An 18,223-nucleotide genomic window follows, 5' to 3' on the forward strand; every position below is an offset into this window, starting at 1 on the left:
CGTGTGCCCCATTGTACGCTGAGTATGCATTAATGCCGGCTGACATTTAGCTCTTAGGCCCTGCCGGCAGACAGGAGATGACGGCTGTGATGGGCAGCACGGTAACACTGCACACCGCGTTACAGAGAGCATCCCAGGTGAGCCATCACTGCCCCACTGCCTCTGATTTTTAAGGGAATAGAGATTGATGAGGCAGTGTTTTGGGGGAAGCGAGGCGTCTCTGTGTGTGATAACAGCCACGCTGAGCTCGATTCATAATCTGAACTGAGCCAACGTCTGGCTTTGAAGTTTCTCATATTCTACAGTTCTTAGCAGGTATCTGACAGACGCCTGCTCTCTTGTCTTAGTCTGACAAAACATAAAGGGAGCTCCAAACAAAAGCTGCTGTGATACTCTTCACTGTCTATCACCGTGAAAGAGGGCTAATGGCTTCGTCGTCTTGCCACCGACAAGACTGCAGGTTTCTAAATATATAGAACCGATAACATCAAATCACGTTCCTCATGCAACAGCATAACGTGCTTGGCTGCATTCTTTCCAAATATTGTTTCTACCGTCTTTGGGTTATTTTGAGAAGGGATCCCATCCGGAAAAAAAAGGCTTTGAGATCAGAGTTTTCTTCGAAGGTTTGACGTGTTCATCGAGGGTGAGATTTGTGTCAGGAGGGATTGGATGTGAATATTAGAAAATGTTTGTCACATAGTGAAGTTTTACCTCCCTCTTTGGATGGAGACGTGTGTCCCACTTGGATTGACACTTTGTGAAACAGACATAAGCCATTTCCTGTAACACTGTTATCTAATGGTTATAGGATAACCTCCCACCAGCCAGATTAAAGCAAACACCAGGATTATTTCTAGCACTATTTGGCCCAGGTCACAAGTATTATACTTGCATCACACACGCAAATTGAGCCACAATTAAACATGAACAAGATTTCCAGTAAACCATCGCTGGCTTTATTACCAGCAATAAACGAGTAAAAATAATTACAGCAGCACAGCGTCCTCCACATCAGCAGCATAATGAGCCTGACAGATGGAGGATCTGTTATTAGCTTCCTCTACAAGAGCAGTTTTCAAAACTTGAACTGTAAAAAAAGAAAGAAAAAGAAAGGCACTATCCTTAAATGAGAGCAACCCGGGCCAAAGAGAGACCCCTGTAATGTACCAAATGTTTAAATAACACTTAAGAGACAGTCATTATTTTCATATTCTTTATCAGCATGGGATTTTAACAGCAAACTAGAGCCAAACCGTTGACTGTGTTCAGCACGACCTTGGTGCCATTCACCACTCATCATATTTTCAAAGCGAGACATGTGCGTTTAAGTTGAAGTCAAGTGTTGGGTCACACTAATGTCACCAAGCATGCTGTGTAGAAAATGAAAGTCCCTTTTTATTTATGCACAGATCAGTGTGTGAGTGAGAGACGGCAATGGGGAGCTGGTTCTAATTCAAGTCACATTCAAATTCAAATCAAACTTCCCACTTTGAACTGTGGATTTCAATTAGATTTACTTGTCCTGAAAGTTTGACCTCAGACCGAGTGTGTCCTGTTGGAAGAAAAAGAAAATTACATTTCGTTCAAACAAATTCAGACTCTGAGTTTCAACAATGCGGCATTCAGTTAGATGTTAAAGAGGAGTTACAAAGCCCTAGTAGCTAGTTAGCTAGCCTCTGCGTCTGTATGCTACTGGATGTTTTTTTTTGTAAATCGTAAATTGGGTCAATTATGAGAAAGTAACAAAACTACTTTCCCTGGTCTGCAAAGTTACAAAGCCCAAAGTCCACGCCAAAGGGAGAAAAGCTGCTCTTGAACTGCCTGATACGCCTTGCTTGAAGTCCTGCCTTTTCATCCGTAACGTGGTGATGTCACAAAGTAACACATTTGCATAATATCTGCCTAGCCAGCCCAGACTCACGGCAAAGCGTAATAGACCCGCCTGTCCACCGGAAGAAAGCGTGTCAGTGTCACATTTTCAGACGTGAATATTGCACACCTGCATGAAGTTGCAGTGTATTGTAGTGACGTTTGTCACGTGTTTTCCGTAATGACGTTACGTTCTTTCCATACGTGTTTTACTTAGCGTACATACTTATTTTAAGCCCGACCATGACGTTTTCCCTTAACCTAACTAAGTGGTTTTCTTGCCTGAACTAAGTGAGGGACTTTGTTGCCCCCTGCTGGTACCGCACGTTCATACAGGCATGTAATATTCACGTCTCTGCGAGGCAAAACGTGACACTGACGCTCTGTCCTCTGGTGAACAGGCGAGTCTATTACACACTTTGTCATGATATCGGGTTGGTTTATAGCGGCTAGTTTGGCACGCCCTCAAACAAAGCTAGTTAGAGCGGAGCTGGAGTAGAGTCCGAGGAGTTTGGTTCACAGAGTGGACCAGCTGACCAATCAGAACAGAGCGTTTCAGACAGAGGGCAAAAAGAGGTGTTGCAGCGTAGCCGGTACGAGAAAAATAAAGCGTTTTTTGAGCATTAAAGCATGTAAACATGTTCTAGTAGAAATACAAGATAAAAAGCATGCACCTGAAAATGAGCATAATAGGTCCTCTCTAAGTTATCAATCATTACTCTGAATATCATATTGTTAAATAACAGTTGTTTGGTGCAAAAACATTGTCTCACATCCTCTGAATATGATATATTTTTTGAAATTCTGAAGGTATCAGCTTGTATACAACACCAACAGCAACACACTGTTAATAGTAAAGTACTGTTGTTAAAATTACAGTAAATTAAAGTACAATAATATTCTGTATTTAGCACCTACACCAATAATATTATTGTTAAAATAACATTATGAGTACAGTTTCTATGAGGTATATAGAGCCTGTCCAGTCCTCAGCAGACTACTACCACACATATAAAACCAGTCAGCCCACTGAGAACCCTTCAGTGTGCTTTTGTTTGACATCTTCCAGCTCCAGCTCATTTAAACAGGTCGTAAAAAGTCAATGAGACAGACTTCTTGGCATGACTTGGGCCATCAGTGCTGATGACGTAGTGCAGCTTTGGAGCGCACAGATGATGAGCAGGAAGCGCCAGTGCGCATCTCCACCACTATAATAATAATGTGGCTGAGCAGCGTCGCTGTCTCTTCAGCACCAACTCACTGACAATCCGACCAACCGGAGAGACGAGACCAGACAGGCTCAACTCACTTCTCTCACTGCGACTCCTCTCTCTCTGCATGTGGATGCTTTTTCTTATCAAGATAACAAACTACTTTTGTTTTCTTCCAGTATTAAGGAGCTATGATATATCACCTGCTGAAAGTAAGAATTTAGATGTGTTGGTTGTCGAACAGGAGCGACCATGTGGTTAGTGGATGATTTTATTTCACTGAGGATTCAGATTTTTTTCCATCTTTTCATTATAAACTAAGCTTTTTCTTTTTCATCACTCTTTGGAAGTCTAGAGAAATGTCTAAATTACTGAGTTGTTGTTGAAATAAGTTTATTATTTCGACTTCAAACAATAATTTAAGAGCCTTTTTTTCCTTTAATAATAAGTGGAATTTGCACATCTCATCGTGATGCTGACTGTAGTAGTTGGACTCTTGTACCTGGTGAGTGGACGCACGGTGCGCAGCCAGGACTCTACAGGTAGCCGCTTCGTGTGTAACGCCATCCCTCCGGGTGCAGAACCGGGCTGCGGGTACGGACCTACCGGGGGGAACCGGAACCGGGTCCAGAGCAGCAGCCCCGTGGAGGACGAGCTGCGGAACACCATCCTCCAGCTCCGGGAGAACATCCTGCAGCAGAAGGAGACCATCGGGAGCCAGCAGGGAACCATCAAGGAGCTCAACTCCAAACTGGCGCGCTGCGAGGCGGCGGCGGATGAGACTCCGCAGAGCAGGACCCGGGGTGGACAGGGGGGATCCGGATCCAGGAGGAAGGACTACAGCAAGAACACCATGGGGGACCTGCCCAGGGACCCAGGGGACACCATAGACCAGCTGGGCAAGACAATGCAGAGTCTCAAGGGTCGGCTGGAGAGCTTGGAGGTAAGATGGCACAATTACGCAGCTCGTGCGTAAAACCAAAAAATCACTTTGGTTTAGTTTCCTCCACTAAAACAAAATTATTAATTGCTTTTAAGGAATGTGAGACAACGTTTTTGCAGCAAACAACCGTTATTTAACAATATGATATTCAGAGTAATGATTGATAACTTAAAGAGGACCTATCATGCTCATTTTCAGTTGCATGCTTTTTATTTGGGGTTTCTACTAGAACATGTTTACATGCTTTAATGCTCAAAAAACACTTTATTTTTCTGGTACAGGCTGTGCTGCAGCACCTCTTTTCGCCCTGGGTATGAAACGCTCTGCTCTGATTGGTCAGCCCACTTTTTTTTCAGAGGGTAGAGCAGGTTGTCCACCAATCGGAAGGTCGGTGGTTCGATCCCGGCTGCTCCGGGTCACATGTCGATGTGTCCTTGAGCAAGACACTTTTACCCCCAAATTGCTCCCGAAGGCGTAGCCATCGGTGTGTGAAAGAGTATTTAGATTAGATCCTGATGGGCAAAGTTGGCACCTTAGCAGCCTCTGCCATCAGTGTATGAATGTGTGTGAATGGGTGAATACTGATATGTAGTGTAAAGAGCTTTGAGTGGTCAGAAGACTAGAAAAGCACTCTATAAATGCAAGTCCATTTACCCATAATACTCACCAACAAAGCCAGTACATCATCAGAACTACATGCACCATGGCAACATCTTCCAGCTCTTTCACCAACATGCCTTATAGAGCATTTCCAACATGCCTTATAGAGCATTACCAACATGCCTTATAGAGCATTTCCAACATGCCTTATAGAGCATTACCAACATGCCTTATAGAGCATTACCAACATGCCTTATAGAGCATTACCAACATGCCTTATAGAGCATTACCAACATGCCTTATAGAGCATTACCAACATGCCTTATAGAGCATTACCAACATGCCTTATAGAGCGTTACCAACATGCCTTATAGAGCATTACACACACGTCTGATAATAGACCTGCTCTGCAGCCTCAGGGGGCTCGTGAGATCAAAGGGTCACGTAATAGGCATGTCACATCAATACGTTTTTTAATCATTAAAAGATAACTCCGAGAGTCATCAATAAGAAATGAGCAACAAGAAAGAAAGAAAAAACACTGTCAAAGGTGTAATCACGCGTGTGGTGCAGGGATTTGCAAACGCATCATTGAATAATGTATGACTTCTGTGCGCGTGTGTGTTCCACATACTGTTTTATTTGCAGTTATGCGCCTAATTATTCACAGCAGCAGCAGCTGATGAAATTAATTCCCGCAGATTTCACCTGCATCAGATGCGTAATGGGTTTCAGTCGTTCATATATTTACTGCTGTTTGCCCTGAGAGCTTCGTCTCCAGCAGCCCTTTGTACAGTCCCAGGAGACCTCACTGCCGCTGCTTCCACAGAGATCAGAGATCACAGCTGACATTGAGGTCACCTATAGACAGTGAAGCGCTTTACATACTGTACACAGCAGCAGGTTGCTGTAAAGCCATGGCTTTATCTCTTTTGTCGTATTAACAGTGTGGTGCATTTATCATCAGCCCTGATAAACAATCAGTATTTAAAGTCAAGGTTATTTCTATATACAGCATGCTGCATTGCCGATCCATCCATGTCTCTACTCCCTCCCCTCTCCTCTCCTCTTCCTCTCTCCTTGATTGGAAGCTTTAATACCGATCAAATCAAGGATACACTGCAGATGTGAGGATACACATTATATTGCATTTTAATCACATATCTATTGATCTGCATCTGCTTAACATAATGATTATTGCAAGGCTGGTGTTGCTGATAGCGTATGGCATCCCTGGAGCAGGACCTCTCTCTCTAATCAAACCCATCTACATATCTCAACAGTTGCATTCAGGACCTCGCAGGTTGCTTCAGCCTTCAGCGGCAGATTATCAGGGAATTGCTCATATGAGCTATTCAGATGGCGCCATTGTGTCATGAAAGATTAATCAAACTCTGTGAATGGATCACAAAGTGGGTGTGAATCCCGCAGACAGCAGGGCAACATCAACAAAAGCCTTAGAAATGAACATCTGAGGGCATTTTTTGATGCACGGTCAAAAAAAGGCCTGTACAGTTGTCCGTCCCTGTTTTTTTACTAAAAAACATCTGCGATCAGGCCTGGTGTGACCTCTGGGTGACGTGTGGCGCCTACCTTCCTCTAATACCCGGCCCAGTCATGGGTGTTTTGGCAGGTCACCAATCAAAGCTCGCTGCGGGGACACGCTGTCTTCATTTCGATATTGGTGCTGCTGTATCAAAAACAATGGTGCTTAAAGGATGTCAGGCCTAAAAGGTAGACACAATCAGTCATCTGCTGGAAATCTAGGTCTTCATGGCGACTGGATGCTTGTTTGAGTGCACAAGATTAACTGGATTAAATGTGTGTGTGTCATTGTTTGTCCCTCCCTTCTGTCCCCACTGTCTGTCTATCTATCTAACTATCATCCATCCTCTTCCCTGCTGCTCTTCCCTGCAATCTTTCCCACTTGGCCTCCCAGCAGCAGAGTTTGCATCTCCCCAGCACCAACGTGTCAGCCGGAAGTGTCTCCGCCCTGTCTCCCCTGCCACCAGAGCTGCGGGAGCTGCTGCGCCAGCGTCTGGGGGCGCTGGAGAGCCAGCTCCTCCGGAAGGTGGCCGATCTGGAGGAGGAGAAGAGCCAGCTCTACAATGAAACAGCGGCCCACCGCCAACGCACCGAGAGCGCTCTCAACTCCCTCCTGGAGAGGATCACCGAGCTCGAGAAAAGTAAGTGTAATACAATGGGTGCTGCGAAATGTTGGCCAGATTTATAATGCCAGACTTTTTTCTTTTTTTTTTAATGCCAGATTTAGAACTAATTAGTCAATCCCTTTGCAAATTCCTGATGATGCAAGTAAAAAAACCTCACAACACAAGTTTTTTTTTTTTTTCTCAGAGCCATTCTCGGAGCAGCTCCTGGTCTTGAAAAACAAGGCTTGGAAAGCAACACTGAATGTTTAATTAGTTTAAGAAATATCGGAGAGATGTCCACACTCCGGGGTATCACTTTGATGGTAGACGTCAGAATAACACAGAATATCTTTGCCAAGAGGAAAATGATTTTAGAAGATGATCTCACCGCTCGCTTGACACCTCCTGGAGGCCCACGTCCCCCGAGACGCAGTCGATTCAGTTAGCGGCTGTTTGAGGATACAAGTTTTAACCAAAGTTAATTGCTCACATTTAAAGGAGGTTGGCATGTTAGCACATCCACCTGTAGAACATCAGCCGATTAGACTGTGATCAGGACATTAAATGGGGCGTTATCAGTGGTTGTTATCCTCATAGATGTGGGTCAGAAGGGCCCTGCTACACCCACTAGTAGGATTTATCATCTACTCAAATGGTAGATCACTAAAATAAAGAAAACCAAAGCGACCTCTAGCGACTGTAATTATTTATTTTAAGCCAAAATGCAGTCTTTTCATCTTGATTTAACAAAGTGGTTTTAAAGAAAGTTGTAGTTTTGTTGGCTAAACCTAAATAAGTTGTAGTTTTGTTGCCTAATCCTAGATAAGTTGTAGTTTTATTGCCTAAACCTAAAGAAAGTTTTAGCTTTATTGCCTAAACCCTTGAAGCTGTAGTTTTGTTGCCTAATCCTAAATAAGTTGTAGTTTTATTGCCTAAACCTAAAGAAAGTTTTAGCTTTATTGCCTAAACCCTTGAAGCTGTAGTTTTGTTGCCTAAACCTAAATAAGTTGTAGTTTTGTTGCCTAAACCTAAATAAGTTGTTTTGTTGTCTAATCCTAAAGAAAGTTGTAATTTAGTTGCCTAAAAACAAAGAAAGTTTTAGTTTTATTGCCTAAATCTAAAGAAGTTGTAATTTTGCTGCCCAACCTTAAAGAAGTTGTAATTTTGTTGCCTAAACCTAAATAAAGTTGTAGTTTTGTTGCCTAAACATCAATAAGTTGTAGTTTTGTTGCCTTACCCCAAAGAAAGTTGTAGTTTTGTTGCCTTAACCCAAAGAAGTTGGAGTTGTATTGCCTAAACCTAAATAAGTTGTAGTTTTGTTGCCTAAACCTAAATAAGCTGTGGTTTTGTTGCCTAAACCTAAATAAGTTGTAGTTTTGTTGCCTAAACCTAAATAAAGTTGTAGTTTTGTTACCTAAACCTAAAGAAGTTGTAGTTTTGTTGCCTAAACCCAAATAAAGTTTTAGTTTTGTTGCCTAAACCCAAATAAAGTTTTAGTTTTGTTGCCTAAACCTAAAGAAGTTGTAGTTTTGTTACCTAAACCCAAATCAAGTTTTAGTTTTGTTGCCTAAACCTAAAGAAGTTGTAGTTTTGTTACCTAAACCCAAATAAAGTTTTAGTTTTATTGCCTAAACCTAAATAAGTTGTAGTTTTGTTGCCTAAACCTAAATAAGCTGTGGTTTTGTTGTCTAAACCTAAATAAGTTGTAGTTTTGTTGCCTAAACCTAAAGAAAGTTGTAGTTTTGTTACCTAAACCCAAATAAAGTTTTAGTTTTGTTGCCTAAACCTAAAGAAGTTGTAGGTTTGTTGCCTAAACCTAAAGATTTGCTTTACAGTTTCACTTTCACAAACGTCGTAGTAGGCCCCGACTGACCCACATCTATGGTGCTTATAGCGAGTGATAAAGCACATTTAATGCCCTGACAACAGTTGAATCGGGTGTGCAGTGAATGTAATGAGACAATACAATAGCCTCACGATAAATATTACCTTTGTGAGCCTTATTTAGGTCAATTTACATCAAGACGGAGCCAGAGAGGTGTTGATTCAATTCTACAGAGGCGTTTGAGGCTTTGTGATGTTTTGTCAGCTGGAAATGTGGAGCTTTTTCCACTGATGATCACCCTACAATAAATTTGTAACATGCTCTGGTTGTGTCCGTGCTCTGGGCTTACAGAAAACCGGGGAGAAGTTTGAGCTTGTAGAGGAACGGTATGAGTGAGGAGCTCAGAAGCAGTGGCAGGGGACCATGTTTTATATGGTATTCTTTCTTTGTCTCTTTTTGTGGGTCAAAGTGGTTTAACTGGTTCCACATGGACATACCGTGCTTCTAACTTGAGCCAATATCGTTAAAGCTTTCATTCAGTGTTACAGCTGGGTCATATATCCAGAGAAATGGTGGTTTTAACAGTTGCTAAGGCTCAAATGCTCTGCTTAACACAGATAAAACTGTGGTTCAATACCATTGAAATATGCAACATGTTTCCTTGGTTCAAACTCACTGCACATTTTATGAGTGTGTGCGGTTTCCACAATGCCTTTTCTCCTGTTTTATGATCATTTTCTCTTTAAATCTGTCTGTCCTTCTTAATCATGCTTGATTTATCATCCATATTTATTCCATTTCTTGTTCATTTCTATTATTCGTTGTCTTTTGAATATTACAGTAAAACTCCTGTAATCTTTCTTTAACTGACCAACAGCCGCATCATTTATAAGCTGCGGTGCATTTGGCCACAACTGACCCAGTATGAAACCGAACTAAATCACTAACATGGAAGCATGAAAATAATTATCATAATAGGTTTCATATTTTAAGCTATGGGGCAATGTCCGTCCACCATTTTGGTCCAGACTGAAATATGTATTGAATTGATTGCTGTGACATTTGCCACAGATATCTAACTCCCTAGAGGATGAATTTTTATTACTTTGTTTATCCGCTGTCTTTTCCTGCAACATCACCATGAGGCTGACATTTTGTTTTGTTTTTATTAAAATATCTCAATAACTGTTAGATGGATTACTGTGAACGTTGGTATGGACATTCATGGTCCCCAGAGGATGAATTGTCACATCTTTTATCCCCCTAACCTTTCATCTAGCTACATAAACAGGTCATAATTCTCATTTGCCCAAAACTTTGGTTTATAACCAAATACCTGCAAAACTATTGGCATTTCCATCAGCCTCAGCTGCACTTTGTGCAAAGACTGTATATAAAAAGTGGACGTAGTAACCGTGACGTCACCCATTGGTTTGTTGACTGACGATTTGAAGCCTTGAGTTTGACATTTTGGCCGTCGTCATCTTGGTTTTTTGTAACCAAAAGAAGCTGTAGTCTTGTTGCCTGAACCCAAATAAAGTTGTAGTTTTGTTACCTAAACCTAAAGAAAGTTGTAGGTGTGTTGTTTAAACCTAAATAAGTTATAGTTTTGTTTCCTAAACATAAAGAAAGTTGTAGTTTTGTTGCCTTAACCCAAATAAAGTTGTAGTTTTGTTGCCTAAACCTGAAGAAAGTTGTAGTTGTGTTGCCTAAACCTGAAGAAAGTTGTAGTTGTGTTGCCTAAACCTAAAGAAAGTTGTAGTTTTGTTGCCTAAACCTGAAGAAAGTTGTAGTTGTGTTGCCTAAACCTAAAGGAAAGATGAACTAACATGGAAGCATGAAAATAATTATCATAATGAGTTTTGTATTTTGAGCTATACTGTAGGGCAATGTTGGTCCACATATTTTGGTCCAGACTAAAATATCTCATCATCAACAGGTAACAATGCCTTCAAGTCCCCCGAGGACTTCAAGGTGTCCCTCCCTCTTCGCACCAACTACCTGTACGGACGCATCAAGAAGAGCCTCCCAGAGATGTACGCCTTCACCGTGTGCATGTGGCTCAAGTCCAGCGCCACACCCGGCATCGGAACCCCGTTCTCTTACGGCGTGCCGGGCCAGGCCAACGAGATAGTCCTCATCGAGTGGGGGAACAACCCCATTGAGCTGCTGGTTAATGATAAGGTGGGTCCATAATGAGAAACTGGCAAACTGTGTTCTTTAATTATTTGTTGATGGAGAAGAGAGCGACTTTGATTCCTTCACTGTGCCCTGATTTTAGTGAAGAGGGGAAGCTCAGAATCATTCATTACTCGCCTGGCAGCACTGCTGGCTGTAATGATGGTAGTAAAAGTAGATCAGCAGTGACTAATTAAACGCAAAAGAACGCATGTTTCATGTTGGAAACAAGCGAATAGCTACCGTATGTACATGTGAGCCCAATCATGATCCAGCTCAGAGGAGATTCACTGACCATCAGCTCTGAATATTTAATTTGGCACCTTATAAACATTTCATATCATTGACCCACATTCACACATAACAGTAATTCATTAGAGAACTTGTGCTGCCGGGTGCTCGTTTGAGGCTTCGTCTTCCTCTTTGCTCTCTGCAGACAATGTTGTTGCTGTACACAGTCACACACTGAGATTTCAGTCAACTAACGGGATTTCAATTACAGTAACACAACAGAAAAACCAAGTGTTAGAGACATGAATATTTGATGGTGTTTAGTCTTAAAAGGAAAAGAACTGTAATTGTTGTGTTGATGCTGTAATAATAGATTTTCCTGGTGGTACGGATGCTTCTGCAGCAGTGTAATGTTGGATTTGGGGGATTTTTTTTGTGTAAAAATGTTCCCGCACTGGAGAGGATTTTTTATTCCCCCTCCCTTTTCACCGTCTTGTTTACATTGGCCGTTATTGGCACAGGCAGGTCTCCTCACAGCTTTCCCTTCGCCATGCATTATACATGTGTTCAAGTCAGACAGATGAGAGAAAGATGGGGGGGAGAAAGGGATGGGAGTATGAGAGGAAAGGGGGTAGGAAATAGAAAAGCTGCAGAGCTTTGGAGGCGACAGAGTGCCGAGGAGAGAGAGGGAGGAGAGAGAGAGAGAGAGAGAGAGAGAGAGAGAGAGAGAGAGAGAGAGAGAGAGAGAAGGGGAAAGATCAGAAGATGCCAGAAAAAAGGAAGTTATAATGTAACAGAGAAAGAAAGCGAGCTGGAGGAGAGAGGAAGAAGAGAATATGATTACTGTATGTGCAGCGGCACATCCATGTGTTGAACTTGTTCACACTGATAACAGGGTCCACTGGGGCACATTGTTTTTCCTGTTCATTTGGCTGCAGACTGAGCGGGAGGCAGAACGCTGCCTCGACTATTAAAAAGTGCAACGCTGTCTGTATTTTGTATTTAGGGGGGGCTTCACAGAGAAGGAATCTTTATATCGTAAAAGTAACATCTCTACCAGGAGAGTCGGTGTCTTTGTTCAGGAAGATTGTCAATATCTCATTTTGCTCCAACTTTCAAATCGAGTAAAACATGCTCGTGATTTATCTCCATTTTTTTCCAATCAAATGCGGCTGCCAGGAGTTTAATCTGTAATGGATTCAACTGGTCTTGTACGACATTAAAACTGAGTTCTTTTGGCAAGTGTGCACGTTTAATCTGATGCATATAAATCTGGTGTTATCTGGAAGACCGTTTTCGGAATTGTAGAGAAAATCTTTCAGCAGTTCGTGCAGATTAGTCTGAATTATTCTCCTTATACGATTCAAAATTCATGTGTTTTTTACAACACCTTTTACAGTATTGGTTGGAAGCAGATTCATTATATGACCTTCTGAATACATCTTACACTTATCTGCAGAAGCTTATCTGCAGCCTTTTGGAGCTGAAGAAGAAAATGTCCTTTGAACCAGAATATACATCATGGGCCCGGACACTGTGACATTCTACAGCAGGAGAAGCAAAGCAGTATCTACTCACACTTGTATTATATTTCCAGGGATCAGTTGCAGGGCCCTGGTATTGTGCATGCTATGACTAGTCAAAACGTCTAATTCTAAAAAGGCTTATAGGAAATTAATAATTTCTACTTTTTAATAACTGTAAAAATTGTTTTATGTATTTAAGAATGAGGTCATTTAAATGAAAATGAGTGAGTCACGTATTAGTGTTTGCCCCGTGGATATGGTGTTTTAATATTAAGCTCTTTGTATATTAAAGTTGCTCTATACGATATCCTGAGCATTGATATAGCAGCAAACTATTGTTTATGTAAAGATATAGAGGAGTAATGTCTACCTGAGCAGAGAATGAAGTCTCTCTCCCTCTTTGTGTGTTGTAATCAGAGCTTCTATGTGCTTTGTTGACATCGCCGGGCCGGCAGCGAGTGCCTTTTAGTGCATGTGAGCATTGCCCCACTGGCTAGCTCACGGCCTCCGCTCTGCACTGCTCTCATACGGCGGTTACAGCTGATTACGCCGTCCTGACTGACGACGCCGTTGCAGCGCTCACCCTCTGGTTCCCCCCCTCAGGTTAACACTGTTAGCATAGTAGTTCTGTTTGCTCGGAGAACGCGCTCCACACATGCACAGTAGATCGCTATGCTACCACTTGTATCTTAGTGGCTGCCACAATAAATTGACGGTACGAGGACATCCGCACAGAGCCTACGCGTACATCCTCTGATGACGAGATTTACGTTGCAAAGACCCAAGCGGACCCTCGCGTACACGGAGGGTATAACTTCGGCTTTAGCTGCAAGTCACGGAGTCAGCTGCAGCCATGTTGAGAGCATACTTGTCAACACTCCAACACTTTCATTGCCCTCTTCCGCTTTCCTCCCGAGGTCACAATTCTCCTGTATTTCTCCCGATTTATGACAAACGTTTAAACCTTTTTTTCCTTTTCGTTATCTCGACCTCTTTCTGACACTGTACTGCATATTAATGCCCTATTGTTTCCACCCGGACGGCAATACCGCTACACCTACAGTATGTCGTTTCCCGGTATAGAAGACACAACGCGGTTTGAGCTGCGCTCGCCGCACATCACAGCGTGCAGCGCCCAAAGTTGGGCTTTGCTCGTCGCGGCAAAACGTCATCGTGGTGCGGCGCAAGCCATTGGAAATAACAGGTTTCAGAGCGCAGTGGTGTCATTGTTGCGTTGTGTCTGAAAGGACCTTCAGTGAGTGAGAGATGGAGAGAGGAATGGAGAGAACTAAGAGAAAGAAATGCTCAAAATGAAAAAAGCAATAAAAACTGATGAATATTAGTTTATACCAGACGGCAGAGTACAGTTTTCTTTCTTGAGAATTAAAAGTAAAATTAGAAGTAGCTCTATTTAACATTAAAATGATGTTGCCGTGTACTTATTATTTTGTCATTTTCAATCTTTAAAAGTCACCAGAATGCAGGAAACGTCTCTGAAACTAAATTTTTTCCCCCAAAGCCCCCCCGCTTTTGTTTTGAAATCCTCCCTTTTTTTGAGGTCTCAAGGTTGGCGAGTACGGTTGAGAGCCGTGTGGAGGCAATGGAAATGCTCCCAATCTCGCATTCAGCACCTTTAATTAAGCGCTGCAGAATATCAAACAGTAACTTATTTTTCATTTTAAAACTCCTGAATCTTTAACAGTCAGTGAGGCTCCGACTATACCAACAAAAGACAGACTTTATGATAATACGGTGTTAGTCCCAGCGGTGTTAAGATGCCACCTGGCATCCCGATCCAGGTCAACTGCCTCTGTGATCGCGAGTGAATTTTATTTTCGGTGTCTCTTCTCATCTTTTCAGGTTTATTTACATCTGCAGCGAGGCGTGAGCGTGAAGTAATTCTGTAGGCTCATAAGCAAAAAGACTAATGAGTTACACGCTCATAATCTCATGTGTTGCGCTGCATCCTCAGAGGACTATGATGTCACTGGGTTGGTAAAATAACCGGTTGTTTTTCTTTGATCTATGAACAAAAGCACAAGAGGACACAGTTTTTGCTGTTAGCTACCCAACTGCTTTGAAGGATGTTCCATCCCTTGATGTCACCTGGGAAATCTATATTTCACATGTGGCACCGGCTCATCAGGAGAATCCTCCGCAGAGGGCCGTCTCTTTGAAGCCCTAACCCTTCTAATTGCTGTCCTTGTTTCTAATGTGCCGCAATTAATCACAAATCTCTCTTGCTCTTTGGCCGCCCCCCAAACCTCCCCCACCCTCACCCTTCGCTCCCTAAACTCCTCACCAGGTGGCCCAGCTCCCTCTGTCAGTGAGCGACGGGCGCTGGCACCACATCTGCATCACCTGGACGACCAGAGACGGTTTCTGGGAGGCTTACCAAGACGGCGAGCGCCTGGGCACCGGGGACAACCTGGCCCCCTGGCACCCAATTAAACCTGGAGGGGTGATCATCCTGGGCCAGGAGCAGGTGAGAGAGAAGCTTAGGTGGTAGAGTGTGTGTTTTTCCGTGTGTCAGTAAGATCCCTGGGTGAATTTTCCCCTGAGTTTAGTGCCGGAGGCGGCGAGCAGGGGAGCGGAGGCAGCGAGGCTCTTCTCACGCTATCATGGCCCTTTCAGTATTACCTCATTCATCTACCTCTAAAGAGCACCTTTACGCCCTTGGGGGGCTGCGTTAGCGAGTTATTCTAGCGCTTAGCTCCATGACAGCACCATGCATAAATTTAAAATATGTACATTGACGTGTGAATAATATCCTCAGAGAGCCGTTCACTCATATTGCATTAGCGGGGAGCCAAACGGGGGGGGCTGTGCTCTGTCATTCACACAAGGGGAGATTGCTGCATGTTGCACAGTATTAGACAGCACAACAGTCTATTTTAAAGTGACAGTACACTGAAAAATATCCAGAGTTGTTTGGCAGTTTGATGAAAATCAAACAGAATTGATGCATTTTAATTAAAAGTTTGTTTACATTTCCGTCAAGTTAACTCGCAATCTTTCATCTCCCGTGTCTCTCCATAATGAAGGACATCGTCGGAGGCCGCTTCGACGCCACCCAGGCCTTCGTGGGCGAGCTGAGCCAGTTCAACATGTGGGACCGAGTGCTGCGGCCCGTGGACATCATGGGTCTGGCCAACTGCTCGGCTTACATGCCGGGCAACGTGATCCCTTGGATTGACGCCAACGTGGAAGTGTTTGGCGGCGCGAGCAAAACCGCGCTGGAGATCTGTGAAGATCGCGCTTTTGATTCCTAAAGGATCTGATGTGAGGGAGTTCAGACATCGCCGCCGGGGATTGAGAAGCGAACTCGACTGTGTGCTGCTTCAAGTCAAATCCCAAAGAAAAGGGCACCAGTGCAACACTTTTACATATTTATACAGTATGACTGCGCAGCCTCAAAAGACTCGACGTTTGCCGGACTCACCTGTCGATGCGTCCATCGATCTGAACCCTGAAGAACCTGAAGAAGATATGCGTTTGCATCAGTCTACTGTAATGATACTGTCATCATGCGCTTTCTCTTCAGCTTTCATTTGACTCCTCTTTGAAAACAGCTCCGTTCGGTGGCGTTCCTCACACTGACAATGCTGCACTGTATTTGTGGTGAATGCGAGCTCAAACAGGCTTTGATGTGTGCCGTGGAACACGATCCCTGAGTTACATGGTAGAGCACTACACGCTGCGAGCTTCCCTGGCCGTTTGAAGAGAAATGAGGCACCGAACCAGAAACGCGCAGTGCAATGAGGCGGATGTTCGCGAGTTCAAAGTGGAACAAAGAACAACCCCTCGCTGTTGATTACTTTGAAACATGGCAGAATGTCTAAATAGTATGCATGAGCTGGAGCGGCGGTGTCGGTTCAGAAGTGACAGTGCATGCTTCCTGTCAATACAGTGCGTCCAATGCTGCTGACAGCATTACATAAGAGCGTGTGTGTGTATGTTCATGCGCGTATGGCTGGTCTCGCGTGTAAAAAGACCAGAGATTATGAGGGAGGGAGGACATTTTCATTCTTGTAAATCTATGCTTAATACCTCTCTGCCCCTTGAGCAGCTGCCACATCCCAAACAGCTTTATGGATGGGCCGGCTCTGCTCAGGTCGATAGCGATGTCGGACAGCTGCCCGGGACTGCCGAGTGCCCAGCGAGGGCAGGGACTGGGCTTGACCCTCAAGGACAATCCTTAATTCCTCATCTGGGGGTAGTAATTATCTGTGTTCATGAATGAGTGCTGGCGGTGAGCAGCCACCAAAAGCCGAGTGCGTCATAAAGATGGAGAGATAAAATGTCAAACGAGGGCGGCACTCTGCGGACATTATCCATCCATCCATCTGCAACCGCTTATCCCGTTAGGGGTCGCGGGGGGGCTGGAGCCGATCCCAGCCGACATTGGGCGAAGGCAGGGTACACCCTGGACAGGTCGCCAGTCCATCGCAGGGCTGACACAGAGACAGACAACCATTCACGCTCACACTCACACCTACGGTGTCCACAATTAACCTAACCTGCATGTCTTTGGACTGTGGGAGGAAACCGGAGTACCCGGAGAAAACCCACGCTAACACGGGGAGAACATGCAAACTCCACACAGAAGGGTCCCAAGCCGGATTCGAACCTGCAACCCTCTAGCTGTGAGGCGCCAGTGCTAACCACTGCACCACCGTGCAGCCCCTCTGCGGACATTATGAATGTCTTAATTGCCTTTCACCGAAAACAAGAAGATTAATTTTGATCCGTGGATGTGATATATTTTTTAAAATTATGCAGGAAAATCGATGGGTTTTGGCGCGGCTTGGCTTAGTGGATCAAATTGACAGCTTTTTGCAGCTTGATTTATGTTAGTCCTTAATGTTGTGGTGGACATTTGCTGTTTGTCAGTAAAATATTGATATCAAGCCCAGTGCTGGAGTATGGGCAGAAATATGTGTCACTAGAAACTGATTTTGAATAATTTATATTTGGATTTGAATTCAACTCAACTTGAATAATTGCACTGAAAAACTGAAAATGAATGTAAAACTATGAAATTGAATTCAGTTGCTCTGAAACTGAATTTGATCCTCACTGAAAACTCAACTCTCTATACTTCCACATTCAGTTCTCACAATTCAAAATCACTTCAATTTCAGTTTTACTGAGACACACATCCGGTCCGTGTAATCTATGTTTTGATAGTTTGTTTAATGATTAAATACTGAATCCAAGGAAGGTCCGTCTCCGCGAAATATGACAGCTACAATAGCTTGAAAAATAGCGACACAAATTCAAACTAGAATGGCACTCGGAGAGCGCAGACCTCCGCCAACGCGTGACTTTAAAAACAGATCACAGCTCACAGCTGGCGGTACCGTGAGGTGGTCGGCTTGTTATTAACACGGTGTGTTTCCGTGTAACGTATTGGCGGAAGCCTCTCTCATTCAGCAGCCCTGTTATGTCTGTATAACGTTACACTACGTTGTCTCTCATCCCGTCAGCTACCGCTTTTTTCTTTCTCACTGCGGACGGACAGCAACTCAAGCCGAACCTGGATGTCTCGCCACACATCCACACACGTATCTCTCTGCTTAAAGAAGGAGGCGGAGTCACGCGTCATCCACGCGTCATCAGTTACACTGCGCATGTGTTACACCCAGAGGTCTTAATGTTCTGGTTGATCGGAATCCGTAAACACA

At 43.7% G+C, this 18,223-nt stretch overlaps 1 protein-coding gene across 2 annotated transcripts; it reads left to right on the forward strand.

Annotated features, from left to right (window-relative positions):
• Positions 1 to 3,074: 3,074 nt before the first annotated feature.
• On the forward strand, positions 3,075 to 16,864 carry nptx2a (neuronal pentraxin 2a). Of its 2 annotated transcripts, none has more exons than XM_074656819.1 (5): positions 3,075 to 4,026; positions 6,569 to 6,812; positions 10,541 to 10,785; positions 14,842 to 15,021; positions 15,581 to 16,864. In XM_074656819.1, the coding sequence occupies exons 1-5, from the start codon at positions 3,556 to 3,558 to the stop codon at positions 15,806 to 15,808; spliced, it is 1,368 nt and encodes a 455-aa protein (XP_074512920.1). In that variant the 5' UTR covers positions 3,075 to 3,555; the 3' UTR covers positions 15,809 to 16,864. The 2 variants fall into 2 exon arrangements, with proteins under 2 accessions (XP_074512920.1, XP_074512919.1); XM_074656818.1 differs by having other exon boundaries at positions 3,076 to 4,026; positions 6,566 to 6,812.
• Positions 16,865 to 18,223: the final 1,359 nt, after the last annotated feature.

Source organism: Sebastes fasciatus, chromosome 13, assembly GCF_043250625.1.
Source record: "Sebastes fasciatus isolate fSebFas1 chromosome 13, fSebFas1.pri, whole genome shotgun sequence".
Classification (NCBI taxonomy): domain Eukaryota; kingdom Metazoa; phylum Chordata; class Actinopteri; order Perciformes; family Sebastidae; genus Sebastes; species Sebastes fasciatus.

What these genes read in the sequence shown, in the direction of transcription:
- nptx2a (XM_074656818.1), top strand. Translation starts at nt 3,556, where the DNA reads ATGCTGACTGTAGTAGTTGGACTCTTGTACCTGGTGAGTGGACGCACG. An exon ending in GTCGGCTGGAGAGCTTGGAG is followed by an intron (nt 4,027 to 6,565) that starts GTAAGATGGCAC and finishes TTGGCCTCCCAG; the next exon opens with CAGCAGAGTTTGCATCTCCC. An exon ending in AGCTGCTGGTTAATGATAAG is followed by an intron (nt 10,786 to 14,841) that starts GTGGGTCCATAA and finishes ACTCCTCACCAG; the next exon opens with GTGGCCCAGCTCCCTCTGTC.